At 43.0% G+C, this 25641-nt stretch overlaps 2 protein-coding genes across 5 annotated transcripts in view; one reads left to right on the top strand and one right to left on the bottom strand.

The window, feature by feature from the left end:
- The window catches only part of Fbxo11 (F-box protein 11), a 72483-nt gene extending 67600 nt beyond the window's left edge, over positions 1-4883 (top strand). For all 4 annotated transcript variants that reach the window (XM_051175234.1, XM_051175232.1, XM_051175236.1 and 1 more), the window contains exons 19-23: positions 1674-1784; positions 2568-2675; positions 2881-2989; positions 3353-3451; positions 3537-4883. In XM_051175234.1, the coding sequence (XP_051031191.1) occupies positions 1674-1784; positions 2568-2675; positions 2881-2989; positions 3353-3451; positions 3537-3666 (557 nt within the window). In that variant the 3' untranslated portion in view covers positions 3667-4883. The remainder of the gene's footprint in view (positions 1-1673; positions 1785-2567; positions 2676-2880; positions 2990-3352; positions 3452-3536) is intronic.
- On the bottom strand, positions 4850-24553 carry Msh6 (mutS homolog 6). The gene is made up of 10 exons (XM_051175231.1): positions 24234-24553; positions 14770-14969; positions 11827-11996; positions 8654-11201; positions 7532-7800; positions 6709-6826; positions 6464-6553; positions 5378-5532; positions 5096-5295; positions 4850-5018 (listed from the first exon to the last, which is right to left on the bottom strand). Exons 1-10 carry the CDS (start codon positions 24482-24484, stop codon positions 4937-4939), a joined length of 4083 nt encoding a protein of 1360 aa, XP_051031188.1. The 5' UTR covers positions 24485-24553; the 3' UTR covers positions 4850-4936.
- Between the last annotated feature and the right edge of the window lie 1088 nt (positions 24554-25641).

Here is a 25641-nt window from a genome sequence, read left to right as displayed (position 1 = left end):
AGGACACATAAACCATGGGGGTGGGGTGGGAGTAGTATAGAAGGGTTGGCATTAATTGCCAAGTTGCTGAGCAAAGGTTCCTACAATAAAATAATTTGAGCTATGTCTCAAAATAGTCAACTGATGGAGAGCTTTTCAAGTGTAATTGTTTGCCTTTGACTTATTTTGTAATGATAGCTAAAGACCATAAATAAAGATTATGACATTCATAAAATGAACAATTAAATGGAGTGGCACATTGTTAACAATCTGAGGGAAGCTGAAAATGGTACAGAAGGTACAAGAAGTGCAGAAAGCGGAAGCTGGCTAAGAGTTGTCTGTGTGCAGTGAGGGTTTGGCTGTCTGATAGCATTGGAGGCCATGAAGACAGCTCAGTGTGTAGAGGGAGGGGCTTGTGCACAGGCCTGAAGACCCAAATTTAGTCTCCATATCCCACAGGGTAGCCAGAGACCTTCATACATGTACACCTACATTTTGTACATAGTCAATAAATGAGAGAGGAAGACAAGCAAGCTGGTTAGAAGCAGGGACTTGTACTAATGTAGACAAGAAGTTACAAATTCATGAACAAATTACAAGGACTGTGTCTAAAATGGTAGGAATGGGGCAGAAGAGATGACTTAGTAATTAAGAATATTATTTTGCAGGGTGGTGGTGACACACACCTTTAATCCCAGAGGCAGAGACAGGCTGATCTGAGCCCAAGCCCAGCCTACTCTATAGAAATCCTGTCTCGAAAGTCCAAAATGTGTATGTGTGTACACAGACACACAAATTGTATCTGTTCCTGCAGATGGGTTCAAGTCCCATCTACATGGTGGCTCCTAAGTCTCTGTAACAGCAGTCCTAGGGAATCTTGTCCTCTATGTACCAGGCTTGCACATGGCACACAAACATAGCAGGCAAAGTTAAAACAGGTGGGAATATGCTAGGGCTGATGTTCAATTTTAGATTGGGTCCTTAACATTGCAATGCCCAGAAATATTACAGGTCAGATGTCTACTGAAATAAGCCTTTCTGGAAACAGAAACACCAGTTTTTACCTGGCATCTAGAGGCCAGAAGAGGGTTTTGGCTCCCCCAAACTGAAGTTACAAGTAATTATACGCCACCATGTACTGGGAATCAACCCCAAGTCCTCTGGATATGTCCAGTGCCTTCTCTTCATCTCTTGTGTAATAGCTATTACTTACTATTTGAAGTATTTAAGTCTTTTAGATTCCTTGGCACACATTCATAGTGGTAATGTGTGAAAACCTCACAGAGGAAGTGATGCTAGGAGTAACGGTATGAAAGAGTGCAAGTCATTCCAAGAATAATGTGAAACAAAGGTTCACAAATACATAGTAATGTAGTTTTTCTACGAGTGGGAAGAGGAGAGGCAGACAGCAGAAAGATTCAAATTCAAGTTGATTTCAAACCACTCAAAAATTAGATTTATGAGCAGAGAAAGTTAAGAGTGTCAGATCAAATGAGATGGGAATAAATGATGAGAATTCTGCACATTACTTCTTTTTGAGTTAAGAACAGGAGGAAGCCATATTCCACGAGGCGCTAGCCAAGTCAGCCCCTACGTAACTCAGGGGGCCTGCCTTGGGCTACATATTAAGACCCTGTTTCAACATTGTTTGCTGTATACATTAGCCTTAATCTAAGTGTTTTAATTAATTATAGGTCTCCTTGAAGAAAATGATATTTTCAGGAATGCTCAAGCAGGTGTTCTTATCAGCACTAATAGTCACCCAGTCTTAAGGAAAAACAGAATATTTGATGGATTTGCTGCAGGTTTGTATTCTTTATCTGTGACTTGTTTGCAGCCTGTAACTTTAAGGGTTTCCTGGTTATTAGAGAGAACCTATTCAAAGGTCAGGATTCCTCTGCTCTAGGCCAACCTTGCTCTGTAATCCTGGCTGTCCTGGAACTCTGTAGACTAGGCTAGCCTCAAACTCAGAGATCTACACCCATTAAAGGTGTGTGCCATCACTACCTGACTTCAAGGAACTACTCTTAATGTTTAACATTAATTGGAATAAATTAATGTTAAACATTAAAATTTGTAGTCAGATTGGAATACAGGTAAATTTTAAAAGGGGGGGGGAGGGAACTGTCTTTTTAACAGTGCAATAGAAAAAGCTTAAAAAAAAAAAGACAGTTAAGTTTTTACCAAGTAAAGAAGAAAAAAAGCCCTTTCTCTTGTATTATTTCCCCCAGTTTATCTGTCCTGTGTGACTGCATCACTGTCAGCAGTAAAAAAGTGAATGTTATTGTGATGGTGAAAATATTTACAATTTGTTCTTTAAAGAGAATAAGCAAACTAATGTAAAATTGCCAACTTAACATCCTTCCCAATTTGGAGATTCTTTTTAAGAACAATAAGTGTTCTTGTGGTGGTGGCACATGCCTTTATTCCCAGCACTTGGGATGCAGAGGCAGGTGGATCTCTGTGAGTTCAGGGCTAGCCTGATCTGCAGAATTGAGTTCCAAGACAGCCAGGGCTGTTACACAGAGAAAACCTGTCTTAAAAAACAAATAAAGTGATTATGCATCTACTTGTAAATTTTACTTCAGGTATTGAAATTACAAATCATGCAACTGCAACACTAGAAGGCAATCAGATTTTTAACAACCGATTTGGAGGCTTATTTTTAGCATCTGGTGTTAATGTGACAATGAAAGGTATGTTGGAGTCTATGTTCTTCTAAGTACTTTAAAAATTGTAATCAGAAGTCACTAATTCCTTCTTTCAGTTTCCCCATTAGCAGCAATTTTAAATGACTAGTTTGGAGGAGTTGGGATATTTTACACAAAGAAAACCTGTTTCTTTTCCTGTACAGAATTATATTCTTGGCTAGCTATTAAAAATACTTTTTTGTTTTTACAGATAACAAAATAATGAACAATCAAGATGCCATAGAAAAGGCTGTTAGTAGAGGACAATGTTTATATAAAATATCAAGTTATACCAGCTATCCCATGCATGACTTCTACAGGTACATTTATAAATTTTTTGAAGTGGAAGTTAGTGATTACCTAGTATCTTTGGTTCTATTGTCTGAACTGAGCTATAGAATAAACACTGGGTGAGGGGAATCTTTACAGTTAACTGATGTTATTAAGTTACAGACCAGGCTGGCCTTGAACTCACAGAAATCAACCTGTCTCTGCTTCTAGTGCCTGTCTGTTTTGAACAACAGTAACATCCCCACTGTTACTTACAGCTCAGGTGGTTCCACTTTTCTAAGACAAAGTATTAGATTCCTTTCCGTCTAGACTCTAGCCAATTTCAAAAATTCCATTAAAACACGTGCTTTAAATTCCTGTCAAGTTCACTAATACAGTGTTTTGGTTTTTAGATGTCATACTTGTAACACCACAGATCGAAATGCCATATGTGTGAACTGCATTAAGAAGTGCCATCAGGGACACGATGTAGAATTTATTAGGCATGACAGGTATGTAGAGTACTTGTTGCTATATTGCCCACAGTCACTTACTTCCCTTCGCTTCTCTAATTTTCGGGTTTTCATTTTGCTTTAGGTTTTTCTGTGACTGTGGTGCTGGAACACTGTCCAATCCTTGTACATTAGCTGGTGAACCTACACATGATACAGACACATTATATGACTCTGCGCCACCTATAGAATCTAATACATTGCAGCACAACTGAATTCCTTCTCAAAAGAAAAAGTCCTGCCATTCTAACATCGTAACTTAAAACAGTTTTTGGAAGATTTAAAATACTTGCCCATGCTACAGAAAGAGACTGTACTGAAAAAAAAAAAAAAAAAATATGGATACACAAGGTCAGTTGACACTATGAAGCTCAAGCTACCAAAAAAGAAAGTGGCAATATATTGACTCAGGATCTCAAAGCTGGGTGTTTTAGCATTACTGTGTAAAGACTTTTGAAGGGTCAGAAGTGAAGAAAGTAAGCTGCAATTTTGTACAGATGCCAACTTCTGAAAAAGCTGGTGTTTTTACAACTAGCATTGAATGCAGTCCGATTTGCAGTAGTAATCTTCAATAGACAAGCAGCTTTGTTGCTGCCTTTATGGACATGGGTACCAATTGCTTTTGTAATATGGTAAAAATGTGAGCTAGCACTTCTGCATTGATTTTTTTTAACATGTATTCAGATTGAGAATATGATTTTAATGCTTTAATCTCATGTAGTTTGTTTTTAATTTCAAGCAAAATCTTATTGTACTTGAATGTGCCCTGTTTTGTTAGCACACCTAGACTTGCTGTAACTGTACTCATGTCCCAGTATGTACGTTCTTTCTATGAAAGAGAAAAACACTAATCTTAAATTATATCCAGCAATGTTTCTGGTATCCTTTAAGAAAAGTTAAGACTATTATTTCCTTCCCTCTCCTGTGCAGCATTCAAAAAGAAAAAAGAAAAAAAAAATCACCCATAGAAAAAGTTGAGTGTTTTAATGAGACTTCCTAGGAAGGGATGCACTGTAAAACAAAAGTATTCTTGTATCTCAGTTTTGTGAAAGGTAAAAACTACTATGTTTTAAAGTTCACTTTAGAAAGTCTCTTCAAAACAGGCCTGTATTTGAATTCTGTTCATAGTTTTTATTTGAACAGTTTAGACAAAATGGCTGGAAATTAAAGCAATTTCCTGCATTAAGCTGAGACCAGTATATATACAACCCTATACAGTTTCATAGCTTCCCCTCCCATTTATGTGTATTGGTGACAGTGGGTATAAACAGCCTGAAAGTGTATGCATGTACCATAACATCTAGACTTAATATATTGTGGAGTATTCAATAACCATTATGTAGAAGGTAGATGAGAATTAAAAGGGTTTAATTTCCTAGAAAGAAAATGGAAAAATGGTCATTTTTAAAAAATAAAGTTTATTAGATCATAATGTTGTCTGAATTTACCACCTTTGTCAAAAGTCAACTCAGCTTCCAATGTAGTCTACAATTCCTTAATCAAAGCCAGCAGCTTATGGATAGCTTCAACGTCTATAGTTGGCCTTTCACTAGCCAGACAGACTTCCCTTTAAAAAAAAAAAAAAAAATCATTTTCATTTTGTCTCTGTACCAACCTTCCAACTCTTTATCTACAAATAATTACCTAAATAGCCGTAATGACTGATTCATCTTCTCAAATTCCCTTGCTTTTCTGTGTCCCTTTTGTATGACCTCCTCTGGAAGATGAGCCAGCCTCGCTGCATTGAAGCCATAGCTCTTGGGACAAGCCCCCTGAATGAACTTGTAGAGGAAGGTAATAGTCTCCTGGCTGGGATCCTCACACTCATTCTCTACCATGCAAGCCTTCAAAAGAGACAGATTGTTTCATTAGGGCTCTATGACTTATGTGCTGCCAATTAAAAAATTGCTGATTAATTCTACATACCATATGTCCTAGGCGCACAGAAACATTTTTAGAATAGTCTTCTACTAATGAATGATAGTGTGTAGAAAACAATGTTCGACACTTTATGGTTTCAGCAAGTTCTTTGACAACTGCATTGGCTATCGCTGTCCCATCGAAAGTTGCAGTACCTCTTCCTGTGAAAGTCAAATGTACTGTACATTAAGAAGTGCACAGGGTGCCAGGAACAGGGACAACAAACAGAGGAAACATAGATCCTCCACCTCAAATGAGTAACTCCGCTGTCCCAGGCAATAAGTCCCCACATGGGAGTTGACTGACAGATACAAGACACATGGTTCAAGCCACAAAATTTGATTTTAGCAAGGTTAGAAAATTTAAAGCTCTCACACAGGCTTGATAACCCAGCTATCTCAGGAGTTCAAGGCTAATCTGAACAGGTGAGGCCCTGTCAAATTACCCAGTAGGCATTTGCTACTAAGCCTGAATTTTATCTCTGGGTACCACATGGTAGAACAGGGACTAAAAAACACACACACATTAGGAAAATGGTCAGCACCACTGGGAGACAGCACATATTGGGAGGCAGCAATATATGGATGAGTTCAAGGCCAGCCTGCTGGTCTACAGAGCAAGTTCCAAGACAGCCAGAGAGATACACAGAAACCCTGTCTTGAAAATCTATATAATTCCAAAAGAGCCATCGATGGGCAGGCACATGGTGCAGACAAATCATACACCCACATACTTGGACTCAGTTATTTTAACCGTGTGTGTGTGGGGGGGGGGGGGATACGAAGCCAGATACCCCTGGAACTGGAATAAACAGGTAACTGTGAGCTGTCCGGTGTGGGTGCTAGAACTTAACCATTTCTAAAGAAGAGCACTTAACCGATGGGCACATATGCATCATCTACTTAAAAAGGAAGGAGATGGGGAATGTACAGACAGCTCTTGCCTAATATACAGGAGACCCAGGTTCAGCCCCAGTACTGCCGGAAGGGTTTGTAAAAGTGTAGTCATAGTGGCTAACTTCCTGGGAATGGATCTTTAGAAAGAATTACTTCTAGTGTTTAAGACATTGTTGAAACAAAAATTGCTTCTTACCTAATTCATCCATAAGCACCAAGGAATGTGCTGTTGCATGCCTAAGTATGCTAGCAGTTTCACTCAACTCAACAAAAAATGTACTTTCACCTAAAAAGTAAACAGGACTGTGTTAACAGCAGATTATATCTTGTGTGAATATGACAAGAAGAGGGGAAACAAAAGTTATGATAGTTTTTAAAGAAGAGGCAGCTGTTTTTATCACTTCCAACTGAACTGGGGGTGGAGAAGGAAGAACAACTCACCGGACATTATCCTATCTGAGGCTCCAAGTCTGGTAAACACTCTATCTACTGGTGTGAGCCGACATTCTTCAGCAGGTACATAACAACCCAGCTGGGCCATTACAGCCAACAGACCAGCCTATGAAGGTGGGAGGAAAGGGGTGTTCTGATTGACATTAAAAGAAGCTATACACAGTACACATTTGACTCAAGAATGCTTGGGTAGGACTCCATATAAGTAAAGCATGCCAAACAAATACGAGGACCTCTGGCCTCTATCCTAAGGGCAGGATCAACAGGAAGCTGCTTGAAGCTAAAACTTCAAATGCTTTAGGATACATGACCCCTCCCTGTACTTGTCCCATTCTTTTAAAGTTGAGAAACACATATGATACAGCCATTTCTGTTAGCAAATTCGATACTGTAATATGTGCCTATTCTTTATAGCCTTTGGGAATTTAAAGGACAAATTTTAGCTCTGGTTGGCTAAGTCTAGTACATAATTAGAAGAGACAAGTACGTCAAATGGCTGCTTTGTTCTAAGAGCTGGGGGAGAAGGACAGTATAGCTGAAGAACATGTACACACGAGACCCTGGGCTCAATCCCCAGCAAAGTAAAACAGTACTACTATTTTATTACATCAAAGACATCACCTAAAACCTCCCCTTCCTGCTGTTGTTGCTCATGAAAATCAAGGGTCTCACACATCTAATCCTGAGTTTTTTATCACCAGAGCATTATCACCTTCACATTGGCTAAGAAGCATCTGACTGATGAGACAAGCATGTGACTATCTGGACAATCGCTTCCCAATTAATAAATAGAAAAGGAAGAATAAGTTACCTGTCTTATGAGTGTAGATTTGCCCCCCATATTTGGTCCAGTAACAAGAACACAATAGGCTTTGCCATTTTCTTCTGCTTCTTCCTCACATCCTATTAGAATGTCATTAGGAATAAAATCATCTCCAAAAAAAGTCTTTGTAATGCAGGGATGTCGTGAGCCTTTAAGCTCTAGGAGGGGGTGTGTGTCTTCTCCTGGTAACAGAATTACTGGGCGACACATAGGGCCATCTCCTCCTTGGCTATAGTTAGCAAGGCATAGTAAGACATCTGTCAAAAGAAGATTAAAAAGTAAAGCATTATTTTGTTAAATTTACTGCCATATCCAGTACACAGGACTTGTTCCAGCTTCTACAAAATGGCTTTTAAAAATGAGCCATCGAGATGGTTCAGCAGGTGGTGGCTGCCAACAAACCCAATGACCTGAATGAATTCAGTCCCAAGGAGAGTTAATTAATTCCCACTAAGCTGTCCTGTTAACCTCCACAAGAACAGTTACATGCCCAACCACACACACACACACACACACACACACACACACACACACACACACACACACACGTATTCTACTACTCAGTATGCTGTTTTGTCCTAAAATGCTCTGAAGTGCCAGGCATGGTACTGAACCTTTAATCCTAGCACTTGGAAACCCAGAGGCCACAGCCATACAGTGAAAGCCTGTCTCAGAACCACAAAATGCTGTTACTGAGAACAAGTTATTGGCCTGGGTGTTTCCCATGCCCTCCATAACAGGAGAAATAAGTTTCCATCTCAGCAGTTCTCTCACATCTTTCCTCCACATCCACGGAGATGGGGTGCTTACACAGTCACAGATACACCAAGTACCTGAGGTGACAGGGCCTTACAGCTAGTGCTGGGGAACAGTGACAGCTGTGAAAGGTTTTACTGTTCCAGTCCATTTGGTAACCATGTTTAGATGAGGGCTTTTTGTGTTATGATCTAAGTATAGTACCTTGGTTTCCATACTTTAAAAAACTGATGCCCAACTGTTCCAGATACACTAGCCCTGATATTTTAAGATTACCAAATTATAAGCACACAAGTCAGGGCATGATACCATAGAAGAGCTAGAGAACAGGACCAGGGTTGTTTAAAGCCTTACCCAACACTGCAATGCACTCTATAGCAGACTGCCAGTCCTTGTAATTTTTAGCAAAGTTATAGAACAGCCGCCTCATGCAGTCCTTCAAAGACATGTCCCTACGTTCTTCAGCATTTATAAGATTAGCTAATTTCTTCTCAATTGTTTTGGTCCAGTATCGTTTACAGCCCTTTTTAGTAGATTTTAACTCGTATTCTTCCGGTAGGTTACGGGTAACAAAATTATCTGGAATCTCCAACTGGTACCGGTTCCTACCAATCCCCCAGTAGACTATGGTCCTGCAGCCAATGCGACTGCGCTGTTTTTCCAAGTACTCCAGGAGGCTCTGTTCGTTCTCCTTTATGTCAGCAAGTGCTTGGTCATAATCGGAGTCAAAGCCCGCCTTTGGAGTAATGAGTCCAGTCTTCCTAGCCTTCTCGTGGTCAAAAGCTGTGTCCCATCGGTTCAGCTCTGCACTCAAATCAGGGAAGCGGCCTTCAGGACTTTTTGTCTGTAGAGTAACAACCTGCCTGAGGGTTTTAGACTTAAAATCAGCAGCAGCATCCTCCATAAGCCCTATAATCTTACATACTACTTTGAATCCTTCTAGAGTAGACAGAAAATCAATGATCTTCTTTTTGCTGTATGTGGTTTCTTCATACATTATGGCCCTGCTGTCTGGATGGTTCTGGCTCTTCAGGGGAGATCCAATGTTATGGATCTTACTCAGTAGCCTCTCAAGATCTGGTAACTTCTTTAGGAGGTCTGCGACTTCAGTGACTTTGTCAGGGAAAGCCATCAGGTCTTCCACAGCATCTAAACGGTCGCTGATAGCACAAGGGCTACAGAGAGGGGCACAAAGCCATTGTTTTAGGAGCCGCTTGCCAAAGGGAGTATGGCAAGTATCAAGCCTCTCTAGCAGAGTCCCTTCAGTAGAACCATTTGTCCCATTCAGGAAAATCTCCAAGTTGTTTAATGTCACTGCATCTAGCACCATTCGCTGATTGGCTGTAGTGAAGATAGCACCAGGTCTTACTGTTGTGACCATGTCAGAATCCAAGGGAAAATACTCTTCAAAATTAGCCATTGATAGAAGCTCCTGGTCAATCAGGCATTTTTTGAGGTAGAAAACACAACCACCTAGAGCAGAGAGGGCCAATTCACTCTTCTCCCCAGGTGTCAGGCCAAGAGAATCCGACTCCGAGGTCATACTTTTAAGCACCCTGGGCAGCACTATACCACTGTCTTCACTTGACTTCCCAGTAAAATACCCTCCTTCGAGGAGTGCTCTCAAAGTCTTACTAGCATCCCAAAACTGGGAGCCTGGTATCAGGCTTTCCTGAAGACAAGAGGACAGTGAACCCTTCAGAACTGTTTTGGTCTCTGTTGAGAGGTTTCCCTTCTCAAACAAAATCTGTACTGGAGGATAGTGTGCCACAAGTGTCCTAAATCTGGAACAATGGCGATCATCTGAAAACTGACCCATGAAAAACTTGCCCAGTGACGTGTCAACGAAGCACACACCATATACACGAGTATGGCCAGAAGAGTCTCCCTCCTTCTCTTTAAGGCTAAGAAGGTACCTACTGTAGCTCTCAGAGGGATCACCCTCCAGCACACTGTATGTCTGTGTGCCTTTGGTAATGATCCTGCAAACCTCCCTTCTCACTACCCTATCAAATTTAGATGTGTGGGCGGCACCCCGACAGCGTGCCTCCATCATTTCTGGAGTCTCAGTCTGTTCCACTCGGGCTACTTTATAGCCCTTCTGCACCAAGGAATCTGAAAATCGGCCGAATGCAATTTCTGGAAACCCAGAATGGGCCCAGTTGCCCTTCATGAATACTAGGCCCAGTTCATTGACTCCAATAACAGCATCCATGTGATACAACTCATAAAACTTCCCCACCTTGTAGAAAATGACAAGATCAAAGTTCTGAGACTTAATCTCCCACCACTTCCTCATCCCTGGAGTACAAGAGTTAAGGAAATCTTCAGGCACATGTAGTGTGGAAGAATTAAAATCGGGGTGATCAGGCCGTCTCCTGTGCTCATCTCTTCTCTTTTCTGGCTTAAGCCAATCTAAAGTTTCATGATACCAAATAGTAGGCCCACTGCTGGCATTGCCTCCACCACTGACATGGGCCTGGGATTCAGAATTTGTAGGAGCAGAAAAAGCACTCAAGGTACTCTTGGCCTCTGATGAAATCTGGGTTGCTCGTTTGGTGGCTACGGGTGTTTCCTTCCTTGAACCTTTCCTTCTAGCTGCACTGTGGCCAGCCATTGTCCTCTTGCGCTTCGAAGCACCCTTGCCAAAGGGGCCCAGGCCCTCACTATCACTGTCTCCAACTCCACTGCTCATTTCATCACTGCTCCCTTCTTGCTTAGTGTCTGGCTTGAATTCTACATCAGAGCCGCCGGCGTCACTCTCAGAGTCGGAGATGACCCTTCGCTTTTTGACCTGCCGGCTGCTTCGCCGAGGCCCCTGCTCCTTAGGCTGCAGCTCTTCTTCACTCTCACTTTGATTGCCCTCTTCTCTCTTATCAGATACGGAAGCTGCTGAGTGCACCTGCCAAAGGGGAAATGTTTTAAACAAAACAGAAATCCCTAAGTCAATCTCTGCACCACAAAAGAAAAAAAAAAAAAAAAAAAAAAAAAAAGAAACCAAAACACAGACATTATGACTCAGACTCGTAACCCTGCACTCAGGAGGCTGAGGCATAAAGATTATTGAAATACTGAAGCTTTTTTTCTATGAAGGCACCAGGTGGGCTAATTGGTATAGTACCAGCCTGACATGTATGAGACCCTGGGTTCAATCCCCAGAACTGGGAAACAACATGTGTATATATAACAGTCTGTAATCCCAAAGACTTAGGCAAGCTTCAGCTACAAAGACTGTCTCAAAAAAGGGGGAGGAAACTGTTGGAAACCCAAGTAAGTTAACTTCCAATCCAGGGAAGTACAGGTATATACATGTATAAACACATAGGACATTCACATCGTTTGTTTGTTTGAGGCAGGGTTTCTTTTGTGTAACAGTCCCGTCTATCCTGGAATTTGCTCTGTAGTCCAGGCTGGCCTCAAAATCAAGAGATTCTCCTGCCTGCCTCCCACGGGCTGGGATTAAAGGTGTGCACATCACGTACATATCATTTCTCCTCATCACCCCTTAAGAGAACCGAAAGCCTGACCTCTGTGTCTTCATCCTCTTCCGGCTCTGAAGGTTCATCACACACTGCCAACTCAAGCCTCTTAACCTTGTCTTTATTTAAGGCGTCGTCTGCGCGTTCCATTGCTCTTAGTATTTCAGACTTTGAACTGTAGAAATGACCTCCCTTTTGGGCATCCTTGGACTTTGAACCTAGAAATATACTTAACAATGAGAACAAAGTGGCTGGATAGATAGCTGGTCAAATTACAACATGAACAAGAATGGTTACAATCAGTTATAATGCCCCATTTTGACATAGGTCAAAAGCTATAGGAAGAGATTTTCAGGGGAAAGTTGCCAATGAAACTGGAATCACCACTTTACTTCTTTGAATTTACCCTGTTCAATCATCCAGGGCCACTTACTAAGTCTCTTCCAATGTCTCAGAACATGGGCCAAGGTGTGACAAGCCTCAGAGTGGTTTGGTTAGGGACTCTTTCTAAAACTGTCCCAAAGACAGGTGAGATTTATGTAAATAACAACTGGATAGCCAGGCTGGAATGCAACTCAATTGGTAGAGTACGTGCCTAGCCCTTGGGAGACAGACATCTGGAGAGTCAGGAGCTCAAAGCATGTTCAGAGCTGGAGCCCAGCGGAGGCTCCATAAAACTCTGTCTCAGAAAAAAAGAACCAATCGGCATTTCTTTAACAAGGGGCCTACTATTTAGTTTTCCCTCCAAATATCACCATATTACAACATTCAAAGACGTCTGCTTTAAAATAAAACTCTTTTTCACTTAACATTTATTTCGTGGGAATGTAATGCAGTGGTTGAATGTTGGCCTACCATGGACTCCTCAGGGCTCAATCCCTAGAACCCGGTTTTCATCATTATCTTAAATGAGAACACTTCCATCTAGTCAATAAAAATTTAGCATGCCGATTTAATGTTAAAAATTACTTTTCTAAGAGGCATTCACTAAAACAGAAGTGGCTCTGACTTGTTCTTCTGTTGAAACAGAACCAAGACTAGAAAAGAAAGCCAAATGTCTAAATTAACACACCCAAAGCATTCTATCACGTTGTCTGCACATGGAAACAGGACAGCCTAACCTTCAGTGGTACTAACAACCTTTATGGACCATCTAAGACAAACTTACCCTTTCCCTAAAGAGCAAAAGCCATAACCAGAAACAAGAATTATCAGCTGGAAAGTGGACCTGTGGTTTCCCCAAAGTGCCCACTGTAGCTTCACCACACATCATGCCATACCCATCAACACTTGATCCAGGAACTACAAGACAAAAGAGGCCTCTCCACCCATGTGTTTGGCTAAAGTATTAAAACAAGTATGTATCTCAATTTATTTTTTTAAAGAAACTAGATGCTTGCTGGGACCTCACCTGATGGTGTGATTGTAATCCCAGCTCAAAGAGAAATATTTCATCCTCCTCCAAATTCAAAGCAAACAGGTTGTAGTGGCACACAACTTTAATCCAACATAGAGAAGCAGAGGCAGGCAGATGTCTGTTTTGAGTTCAGACTGGTCTACATAGTTAAGTTCTAGAACAGCCAGGGCTACAGAAAGAGACCTTGTCTCAAAAATAAAGACAGCCTAGGCTACAAAGTGAGCTGAAGGTAGCCCATACAATTTAGTCTCAAAAAATAATCAGGCCCCACCACTCCCTTAATCCCAGCCTAGTCAACATAAAAATATCCAGGACACTTAACCCAGCACTGGGAAAACATAAGGCCTTAGACTTGTGCACATTTTGGGCAAGTATATACCCTCAGCCCAACAAACGGGAATCTTGAAGAACAAAGGATAGAATTTAAAAGGCCAAGACACAGCATTTCACATACAATGACACTATAAACCGTTTCCTGATCTTACTTTGCCCAGGCACTTTTAAAATATTAAAATTAATCCTAAAGAACCCATTTCATGTGCTGCCTGCCATAAGAAGTCATTTTATGGGTCTGGAGAGATGGCTCATTGGTTAAGAGCACTGAGTGCTCTTCTGGAGTTCCTTAGTTCAATTCCTAGCAACCATGTGGTGGTTCATAGCCACCTCTAAGAAGATCTGGTGCCATCTTCTGGCCTGCAGGGATATTTGCAGGCAGAATACTATACACATAATAAATAAATCTTTTTTTTTTTTTAAAGTCATTTTATATATGAGTAACAGTATCATTCACCAAAATCATACAGCAGGTAAGTAAAAGAGTAGAATCAACTTCCTGGTTCTCTTTTCCTTCTGACATGGTGGTTTTCAGTAAACATACCTTTTGCAGGACAAGCATACTAACCAAAAGGTATGGTTTTTAAAGAGTTCTGAGACACTCACCCGGCTGTATCCCATACCAGAGTTCAGTGTGCTAGCGTGGGATGTCTGGGAATAAAGGATGTGGGACTTGTTCACAGGCAATGTACAGTTTACTATATCCTGCAATTATACTGTGTGTACAATGCATAATTCGAGACAAGAGATACTCTTAGCCCATGTAAGGTTAAATATGCAGCACTGTTAGTGTCTGTGCAAATAAAACTGAGCTTATAAAGAGTCTTGTGTGACACACAATTCAAATATACTCAATACGTTATAATTTTGGAAGCCATATAGTACGCATCTGTCATGGAATGTCACTGATCCATGCTATTATCCTGCTTACACTACCTACTTATCCCTTCAAAATAGAGATAATCTAACTTCTTACACTTCTCATGTCTGTTTCATAGTTCAATTAGCTAACTCGTATCAAGAGATAAAATTTTCCTTGCAGGGCTAAATTGCTGTAAGTTATTCAAAAGACATAAATAAAATCCCATAAAAATTAAGTAGTTAAAACCAACTACATCCCATCTCTTTATCTCTCTCTACCCCCATCTTTCTCTCTTTCTACACACACACACACACACACACACACACACACACACACAGTTTCATTGTATAAGGGAGAATCAGTCTCTTGTATCTCTTACCTGTATATGGCTTTAACAGCCTTTTGCTAACCCAGCCCCTTGTTGGACTGTCATCAAAAAACTGGACATGAACACGGACTGATTTCCCTTTCTTCCGGATGAATGTTCCATCAAAGGGATGATTATAAACCAGGCAAGGCCACCAGGGGTAACCTTCCATCTTAGCCCAAACCAAATCGCCTGGTGAGAAGTCACAAGAACTGTTGCCAAAAAGAAATATAGAATTTGGTTAATATTTGGTTACCTTACTTCAAAGGTAATAACCCACAAGTAAGCACTTTTAAGGAAGCTCTCATTGAGACTCATTTAGAAACTTCTGGCAAGTTAAAAGGTTCAAGTAACTTATAAAGTAAGCAAGCTAATACAATGCTTACTTAATAATTATGACAACTATTTAACTGGTACTATATGAGCAACTGTTTCTCAGAAGTTAAAATGATGGCAAATGAAGACTTAGTGTCATACCTATACTGTACAGCAGAAAATTAATCTACAAGACCTGAAATCAAAATAATTATCAGCTTGATAATGACATCAAATTCATTCAAGTTAGCCTGGATTGTTCAGCTAGGCTCCTATGTGTTCTCAACATTCCAAAACCCCAAAATCTGCTTCCCCCTTTAACAAACTAGTCTTGTCTACAAGTGCCTAACAAGAGAGAAGAGACGGAGAGAATACAGAATACACATGCCTAGAGGTCTCCCCCCCCCCAAAAAAAAAAGGTTCATCCTCCACAAAACTTGATTTGGCTCTTGTGGGTTGTCTGAGGAAAGGAAGAGATAGATGGGGGGGGGAGGGGGAAGGACAGATCATATTGCCAGAGGCCACTTAAAATATATAACAGATAACAGCTAATGTGCAACAGGTTGATCCACCAGATGAATAACTCTCTGAGGGGAGCAAGACCATGGGGTTACTGGCTGTGGAAAATGCTTGTTCCTGTCTTTAACTTTCTCGTATGTTGTTGCCACAATTTCTCTCTAAAAAGAACAGTTGTGGGATTCTTTTCACGGCCTGTTGGTGGTGTATTTTACACTTTGAGGGCATAACTATGTCTATGAATTGACAGAAGGATGACGACTTACACTGTATAATTTGGGTGAATAAAATATACTTTCTTAGCTGGGCCTTTATTCTACAACTTTAAGACAATTATAGACTTCAGAGCAAATCCAAAATAGACAGTTGCCCTGGAGACAATTGTTCAGGGACAAGTTTTCAAGTGTCTACTGCTGTACCAAGGTCAGGCATGAAACAACTTTAGTGCCAGTTTTTCATTGGCAAAAAGTCTGGCAGGTAACATAGAAGACACAACTCCCCGTACAAAACCCTCTCAGCATTGGACTCTGCATACGCCTCACCTCACTCTTACGACATAAGCCAACTGTTTATTGCTTAGGTCCTAAATTTCAAGGTCACACTTCATGTCTCAGGCTATGTGCAGAGGCCAGCCAAGTGTTGCCATGGTTACTCACTTCCAGCCAGTCAGTGCCATTCTAAGCCTGAGAAGAACCATGTGATTCCTTGTGCATCATAATGGCTCTTTCTTATTGTTTACTCAAGGCATGCCATGTGACCTTGAATATGTAACTTACATATTGTATAGAGTTTTTCTGGAGGGAGAAGAGTGTTTTTCAAGAGGCAGTAATAATAAAGAGTTACCTTCAGAAGGTGGGGGTTCTTTCCTAATGACACTCAGACAGATAAGGATTTTTCTGAGACCTGCTACTATGTTGTCATTTCTTTTTGCTACCCTGGAGCAGTTCTGGGAACTAGTCTCCCTAGCTGTGGTCCTATTATGCCCCATTCGTGGGACCCCAAAAATCCACCACCAAGAAGGTGACACACTAAATGTAAAAACAAAGGTTTCTTTTATTTCAAGCTGCAGCCTGGATTCTGCCCTGTTTGGGAACAAGCAGAATGACACTTTCAGTTGAGGGGGATTTTTAAAGGGAAAGTTCAAAAGACTGGATGTCTTGAGATTACAAATCTTTCAGGGTTACAAGGGATGAAACAATACTGTGTGTTTCAGGCAGGGTGCAATTAAGCAGGATGCTGTAGAGGAGGTAAATTTGTTAATTATCTCCTGGGCCAGGGATTTTTACAACCGCAAATTGATAGCTATCTGATCTTCTTTAGGACAGAGAAATGTTGCCAAAGCTGGGGTGTGTTATCTGTTCCCAGGCCTCTAGTCACATACCTAGTTCTTTGTTTAGCCTCAGCTGTCAGGCTGCCTTTTGGGAGCTGAGAGAGGCTTAAAAGTTTTCCTTTTTCTATATGGGTTTTTGGAGTCTGTTATTAGACTTTTATTAATTTTTCCCATTTCAGTACCATACAAGAACCCCCTCCATGACAAAAAGACCACTAAGAGCTACTCTTGCCCAAGAGAGCACTAAATAGTAATGTTCTCTAGGCCCACTTAAAAGGTCCTCAGCACCTACAATCTTAAAATAAGCACACTACTACAGTAACAATACATTAGACATTCCAGAGTATTCAGTTGAAGTCAGCTGACTTATACCTAATCATAAACAATATTTCTTCAAAAACCATTAATATTCCCAACCAGGCCTGTAATCCCAGCACATAAATAAGGCTGAAGCAGGAAGAACTCAATGACTTTAAGGCCGTCCTGGATTACATTTCAAGGCCTATAACAAAAATGTGTGTGCACATAAGCACACATTTGTTTAGGGAATGTGGGTCAATGGTACAACATTTGCCTACCATGTACACAGCACTCAGAGGCAAAACACACTTAGACTACAAGTGAGAGAATATGAGCATTATGTTATACTGTATCTTTATAAGGACTGGCTCTCAATTTCATTGTTGGTTTTCTGTTGTAGCTCTGGCCTTGAATTCACAGAGATCCATCCTCCTGCCTCTGCCTTCCAAGTTCTGGAACTAAAGGTGTGCACCACCAGTGCCTGGCTCAACTTCAGACTCTACAGTGACCAATACAAGTTTATGCATATCGTCTCAGGCTCACTAAATGGCCATCACTAAGAAGCTATACCAGCCCAATTCAAACAGATAACTGTTTCCTAACCTGACCTTGCCCAGCAAGTCTTTCTTCAGTGACACATTCCCAAGAATGGAAGAACCAGGGGATCAAAAAACTAAAGTTAGGAAAACAGGTATCAGGAAATCTTGTATAAGCTATGTCTTAATGCCAGGCAAGTTTATTAAATACAGCATCTACTACACAGCTTGGAGGGAGGAAATAGGACAAAGTCAGCAGAAAGCTAATCAGGCAGTGTCATAAACAGGAAAAACAGAGTTTCTCAAGTGTACCTTGCTGCTTTGTGACTGAATACAATAGCCCTTGGTGGCCAGGGTGTGTATGAGTGGAGGGGGGTGTTCCCAGCATTCTGAAACTTCCCCAATAGCCCCCAGGCTATTACTGGCCTTGCCATGCACAAACCGGGTAAGTTCCCTCTCCATCTGATGTCAGGGCCTCAGGGAAAGACCTAGCCTTTCTTCCTCAACACTAACCAAGGACCAAGCAGGGACTGGTCTTCAGTCTCAGCAGGCCTTCCTTTCACTGAGGCAGTTTAGCCACTGAAAAAGAGTTCTCTAAAATCTTTTTTTGCTTAATTGTATTTTTCATTGATAATGTTCCTTATGTAGCCCAGGCTGCCCTTGAACTCCTCATACACCTGGATGGCAAACAAAAGATCTGTCTGACCAGGCGTTGGTGGCACATGCCTTTAGTCACAGCACTGGGGAGGCAGAGGCAAGCCAACATGGTCTACAGAGCTAGTTCCAGGACAGTCTCCAAAGCTACACAGAGGAGGAAAAAAAAGAAAAGAAAACGATCTGCCTGTCTCTGCCTCCTAGGGCTGGGATCAAAGGCATGTGCTGTTAGGAACTAGCAGCCAGCTGACCCCCGCCCCGAGGATGGGCGGGACACGCTCATGGTCTTGTCATCTCTACATCAGCTTTACCTGGCAGCCAGAGGACTCTTTTAAAGCAAGCGCACCAAGTGCCTCTCTCTTTGCTCTCTTTTTGCTCTCTCTTTGCTCTCTCTCTCTCTCTTCCTGCTTTCGGTTGGCCACCAGCTACCCCCTCTTTCTCTCTCTCCCCTCTCTCAATAAACTCCATGTGGGCGCTGGGTCTCGTGTTTGTGTTTCTTAGGCATTAGCTGCGCAGCAAAAGAACAACATGTGCCACCACAACTGGCTAAGTTCTCTAAGGAGAAGGGATTTTTCTCTAGGCTGCACTCATTTCTGCAGATGGATGTCTGTGTTCCGGCTTTAACCTCTGTATCAACCAAGACAATTTTTCCCCCAGTGGGGAGAAAGATACCAATGGAGTCAAGCCTGTCTGATCAAGAATGGCACAATAAAACAAACATTTGACATGCAGTATCAGATTTTTTTCTTTTTACTTTTTTCTTTGTGTGTGTGTGTGGGGGGGGGGATAGGTAAGCACTACAGCATGCATATGGAGGCAGAGAGACATATAGGTTCCAGGTCATCAGGCTTGGCAGCAACCACTTTACCTGATAGCCACCTTTTTGGGTTTTCTTGTTTTTTTCCAAGACAGGTTTCTGTTTGGCCCTGGCTAGGACTCACTCTGTAGACCAGGCTGGCCTCAAACTCAGAGATCCACCTCCTTAGTTTTGGAATGAAAGGTGGTCCCTGTCACCACCCAGCCACTCTCAGATTTTTCTAACACTAAAAGCTTTGTGTGTTGAGTACATACATGTGTGTAGTTAAACACGCCCAAGGGTACGGGGACCAGTGGTCAGTCTCAGTTGTCATTCCTCCATTATCAGCCACCTTTTCTGTTCTGAGACAGAATCTCTCACTGGCCTAGAACTTGCCAAATGGGCTAGGCTGACTGGCTTGCTAGCTAGCCTGATAGCCCTGAGATCTGCCTCCCCAATACCAAGGGCACATGTCACCAAGCCCAGCTTATTTGTTAGGTGGTTTCTGTGTACTGAACTAAGATCCTCATAACCATCCAACCTCCCCAGTCCCCACATGTACTTATTGTGCAATCTTGAAGACAGAGGCAAATCCTGAGTTTAAGGCCAGTCTGAACTACACAAAGACCTAGCACCAGAGCCAGAGTGATGGCTCCGCAAGTCAAGTACCTGGGTAAAGATGCCTCACGAGTTATCTCCAACGCCATACACACTCCATGCATGAGCACAGCCACAGCCATCTCCCAGAGCCACACATAAATAGTATAATTAGTTTTCAAAAAGAGTCAAGACATCCTGGTGTGGTGACACAGGCCTTTCAACTCAGCGTGTGCATGGTGGAGGCAGGCACATCTCTGAGTTCCAGGACAGTCAGGACTACACAGAGAAACCCTGTCTCCCAAACGTGAAGGCAGGGCCAAGAAGATAACTCAGGGTGAAAACACCAGGCTTGATGGCCTGGGCTCTATCTCCAGGACCCATGGGTGGAAGAATAAACTCCCCCAAGTTGTTCTGACTTCTACAGCCTACTATGGCATGCATAAACTTTTTTAAACATTAAAAAATAGGTAATTTTTTTAAAAAATAAAAATAATGGGGCCGGAGAAGTGGCATAGCAGTTAAGAGCAATGGCTGCCCTTCCATAGGAACCAGGTTCAATTCCCTGAACACAGAGCAGCTCACAATTGTCTATAAGTCCAGTTCCAGAGGTCTGGGGTCCTCCTCTGACCTCCCTCAGGCACCACATATGCACATGGGTACACATTCATACATATAGGCAAGCACACGACATACATCTCTTATAGTTAGCTGTTTCTGAGTTGTCTTTTATCAAAACAAAAGGAAAGGGTGAAATAAGGGAAATTATCTCATGCCCTCCCTTGGTAACATACATTGGCCCCTCATGATGCCCAAAGTGAAATGACAGAATATTGGATGCCAGAAGTTTTCAAATTTTAAATAAGTTATTCTTGGAATTTGAAATTCAGTGAGGCAAAATAGTTAATAAAAGCTAATAATAAAAATAAATGCCAGGCACAGTGACAGACACCTGTAATCCTTAGTATCCAGAATCAGGGTGGGGGAGTCGGGTGGGATGGGGTGTCAGAAATTCAAGCTCATCCTCCATTACACAGAAAGTTTTGAAGTCAACTTGTGACATAGAGACTGTCTCAAATATTAATCAGTGGGCTGAGATAAGGCTCAGAGACTAAAAGCACCTTTAAAATGTAGCACTGGCTAGCCTACAACTCTCTACAAAGATAAGCCAGCCTCCACCTCACAAACACCCACCTACCCAAGTGCAGAAATTAAAGGGTTGTTACCATGCCCAGCCTTTAAAAAAAATGCTTAATTAACTTAAAGTTTAAATAAACTAATGTAAAAGTAAAACAATCCACTCAAGATAGTTACCAACAACCACGCTATTAAGAACACAAGAGTCCTTAATAATGGCCACACAAGCTAACACCTCCAAAATGTCTCTTGGGTGCAGCTCAGGGGTATAGCATTTTTAAAGGCAAAACCACAATTACATCAGTGTTGGGGGGTTAGAGTGTCTTTGTAACATCTGTCTTTTGACAGAGCTCAGCAGTATTTTCCAGACACAACACTACACTGATGTTTTATTCACGATTCTTCTTAGTTATTTTATGTTTTAGCTGTAATTTATACATCTGGACAATGGTCAGGGTTGACAGTCCTATCCTAAAGTGTTGCCAAGGTGGAAGTGGTTATTGCCGGGTGCCAGATATCATGGTTTAATAAGGATCAAGATAGATGTTTATTCAGGGAGAAATAACTTACAACCTCGACAGATGAACACCAGCAGGCTCCACCGGATGCTCTCCTCTCCACATCCTACAGCAATAAAGCGTTCCCCTACTCCTCAGACCATCTTCCACAGGTCACTTCCTCTCCTGGCCCCACCCCCAATGGGCGTGGTCAGTGCCACAGAAGGAGACAAAGTGAATATCCCACTACAGTGTTGTTTTTAACAAAATCTCAATGGTTCAATATTGCCAATAAAGACTCAGGAGCCAGACGCTGGGGTGAAAATCTGCTAGCTCAGAGAGGTAGAGAAAGCACCCAGCTGACTTCCTAAAGCCCCCTTTCCTACAGTCTCCAACAACAAACCTCAAACTGAGTGTCCCTTCCATCTACTTCATGTGCATCTCTCCATCCATCCTCCTGACTCCCTCTCACTCTCTATAGTTTATGCCTGCCTACGGGTTGCTTGCTTTTGACCCATGGTTGACTGTACTTGATCCTGTTTACAATATTCAAACAGAAAGCTCTTAGATTAATGCTGTGTGCTAGAACTGAGCCAAAACAACTAGAAACAAGTTTTTCCAGTAAATAATGCAATCTTGGGGTTCAGTGTGATCATATCCTCCAACAAGACAGACACAAAAATGGAGTCAAGGTAAAATAGTGTTACCATAAATTTACTTCAAAAGCATTTTAACTTAAGTAAGAAATGACACCCTAAGGTGGCAGCTCAGTAGCAAAGCATTTCCCTAAGTAACACCTAGTACATGTGGGTACCACTCATCAATATTTTAACCTACTGTTTAAAAAAAGAATACACTGACTGACCAAAGCTATTACCTGCTTCTATAAACAGAAGCTAGACATGGTGGCACAGACTGGTAATCCCTGCACTTGAGAGGAGAAAAAAAAAAACACACACACACACACACACACACACACACCAAAATAATTAGGAGTTCGAAGTCACTTGCAACTACATATGAAATTCTAAGCCAGTCAGTCACAGAAATAAAAGGGGGGGGGCGTGACTGGTGCATGCTGTGGAAACACTGGAAATTAAGATTGCTACTTCTTCAGCCAATATGATCTACAAAGCAAAACCCATCTCCAAAATTTAAACTAATTTAGAAATACCATATAAGTAAATGATCCAGACTAACCTCTAACATTAGTGTTGGAGTAAAGGTGGGGGAAGGAGGGGCTAAATGAAACTAAAAACACCAGGGCATGCCTGTAATCCCAGCACTCAGGAGGCTAATGCAGGTGGGCAGCCCCAATTTCAAGACAGCCTGCTCTAGTGTGACCCTGTATCAAAAACCAAGAAAACACACACCAAAAATACCCACAAGTTGGGTCTATAAATGTAGTATGAGTCTACAATATTTTTAATATTTTTCTGTGTATTTTTTTAAGCCTAAAAAAGGAAAAAGAGGAAGCCAGAGAGATGGCTCCAGTGAGTTAAAAACACTTAAGTACTATTTGCAGCACACACACTGGGCAGCTCACAGAACCAGAACCCACTCAGATCTGGCTAGCTCCAACCTGTCCTTTTAGTTTACAGAACTGAAAAAAACCTAGTTTGAGCCACAGCTTCTCCTTCCAACACACAAGAAACTCATATACTCTACTTTGGGGTCAGTTTTTACTCAGGTTACATTAAAATACATAAAGTATCTTACAGTATAAAGTAAATGCAACCTTTATTTTGGATGCCACAAAAAAATCAATTCACAGCCAAGTAAATACTCATTCCTCAATAAATGCTAGCAGAGGCTACTAATACTTTAACAGGTTCTGAGATCAGACCTAGCTGGGGCCTTAAACACACGCTTAAACATCTTAAACAAGCACTCTGAGTTAGAACCTCCAACCCCAACTATTCCAGGGGCTTTTCACAATAATTCAAATACACAACTGCGGGCTGGACATGCAAGCTCAGTGAGTGGTACAGCAGGCAAGGTCCTGTGCTTCAGGCCCAGTACCACAAAAACACCCGCACATACACAAAGAGACTGCCTTTACAATTACAGCTAAACTGAAAAGTTCAACAATTCCTATAGGACACCTCGAATAGGCATCAGAAATCGCTGAGAACTACTGACTAGCAATCTGCTTTGACTTTTTTTTTAAGTCTCCATGCCAACATTGGCTCCAACAGCCACCATCCCATCATGTGTTTAAAACAATAAGAGCCAGCTTTCCAAAAATGTCTCTTAATTGCCTCTACAAAAGACAGGCAAATTCATAAAGTGCTAGAACAAACCCAGACATGCTTCACCAGCAAACTTTCTTGCCCGGAGTACTAAACCCCAGTACTTCGGAGGCCCCACAAACTCCGAAAATCCCTTCTGCCCTCGTGTGCAATCGTGCGCTTAAAAGCTGTGTCGTCCTAAACAGGAACACCTCTCCCACCTGATAACAAACTTCCACCTGCCACCCAAGTTTCCTGCCGTCTTCCCCCGTAGGCACACACCGCCTCGCCTGCGCTGGCCCCAGCCCGCAGCGGGACACACCCCCGCTCGCGGGGGTCCCCCACCCGGGTCAGTGGGGGGGCCTCGGCCGCAGATCCTCCTGATCCACCCCACCCCATCCCAAGATGGGCACGCGCCTCCAGCGGCCCCTGCAAGCCCCAGGCACCAGCCCCGCTCCTCCCGGGCAAGCCGCCGCTGCTCCGGCCTGGCCCTGCACAGCCTCCTCCTCCTTCCGGGCGCCCCGCGCGCGGCCTCAGGCCCCCCAACTCCACCTCCAAGCCCGCTACCTGTCGGGAGCGGCCAGCGCGGCCGACCTCCGCGGCCTCCCGTTGAGGTTCTTCGCCTCGAGCGACGAAGCGGACACCGCCGCGGGCTGAGACTCGGATCCAGCCTCGCTCCAGGCCGCAACCCGGCCGCGGGAAGCGGAGGCCCCGGGGACGGCGGCGCCTTTGCGCGAGGCCCGGGCCGCGGCCTTCTTGGTGTCCACGAGAGCCGGGGACTTGGAGAAGAAGCTGTATAGGGTGCTTTGTCGCGACATGGTGAAGGAAGGATAGCTGACCCCGCTGTTCCGCCACGGACAGTGCCTGCAGGTACCGCCTCCGCCGCGCGGCAGCTGCTGGCGGGAAAGTCGGGGGGGAGGCGCGTCCGGCCCGAGCGCTCGTAGCCCGGCAGCCAATTGGCGCGCGCCTCTGCCTGCGCGGTGGGCGGGGACCCACCTCGGACGTGCCCCGGCGTCTGTGGGCGGAGTCTAGCTGCCCCGCCCTCAAGCTCGGGCTGGCGGGCTTTGCAACTCTGGGCAGGAAAGTTGTTAGGCTTGCGGCGGTCTCCCTGGGAAGTCCATCCGTCCAGGACGGAAGTGGCGAGCGCGGTCTCCCGGGCCCTAGCCGGAGCGACTGGACTCACCCTGCGGGAGGCCGCAATAAAACCTACCCCGGAAACACCTGGCGCTGCGGGCGGTGCTGCGGTTGGACGGTTACCGTTTCCCCCTGTGCGGTGCATTCGCAGAGCGGTGTGCACAGTGGCACTTGTGAATGCCTAGCGCAAGGCCCTTGCATTTCAAATCAGCAATCCACAAAACTTGCTTGACCCATCATTGCTTCAACTAGTCCATGCCTCATAATCTCTGAAGTTGACTGCTGAGCTCCACAGTCTTGTATCGGAGCCCTTTGGCACAGGCGTGCATAATGTTTTGGATTTTAGAAACTGAGAATGTTAAGGTAATGTTTAGAGTCGAAATCTGGGCCCTAGCAACCTTAGCATGTTGGTCTCTTCCCACCCATCCTTAATTGAATAAAAGATAATAGCAACAACAAAAATCAGAGAACGGAGATTTACTCAGTGGGGTCACATCAGGAAGAAAAAGAAGTTCAGAGGCCCGCTCCATGAGGTTTAGGTCCAAACAGGACAACAGGACCAGAATGGCCCTTAGCAAGAAGTGGTCTGGTCCAACATGGTTTCTGCTCCAGTCTGTCCTGCAAGGTGATTCAACAAGGTTCAAGAAATGTTTGAAATCTCTTTCGGGAAACGTTCTCTGGCTAACAACTGGCTTTGCCTCTTCATTCCTCCCTAGAAATTCCAATTCCTTAGGATCCTTTGTTTCAATTGCTTGATAAACAAGTGGGGGTGGTGGGGATTAAGTGTCTCTCCTCAGAATGGCTTCATGCCAGATTGCTTAAAAGATTTTTAGGAAACTAA

Source organism: Phodopus roborovskii, unplaced genomic scaffold, assembly GCF_943737965.1.
Source record: "Phodopus roborovskii unplaced genomic scaffold, PHOROB, whole genome shotgun sequence".
Classification (NCBI taxonomy): Eukaryota; Metazoa; Chordata; class Mammalia; order Rodentia; family Cricetidae; genus Phodopus; species Phodopus roborovskii.
The sequence above is the reverse complement of the archived record's forward strand: the minus strand, read 5'-3'. Positions and strand labels throughout refer to the sequence as shown.

What these genes read in the sequence shown, in the direction of transcription:
- Msh6 (XM_051175231.1), bottom strand. Translation starts at nt 24,484, where the DNA reads ATGTCGCGACAAAGCACCCTATACAGCTTCTTCTCCAAGTCCCCGGCT. An exon ending in GCGCTGGCCGCTCCCGACAG is followed by an intron (nt 14,970 to 24,233) that starts GTAGCGGGCTTG and finishes TTTTGGCAACAG; the next exon opens with TTCTTGTGACTTCTCACCAG. An exon ending in CTGTGCGCCTAGGACATATG is followed by an intron (nt 5,296 to 5,377) that starts GTATGTAGAATT and finishes TCTCTTTTGAAG; the next exon opens with GCTTGCATGGTAGAGAATGA.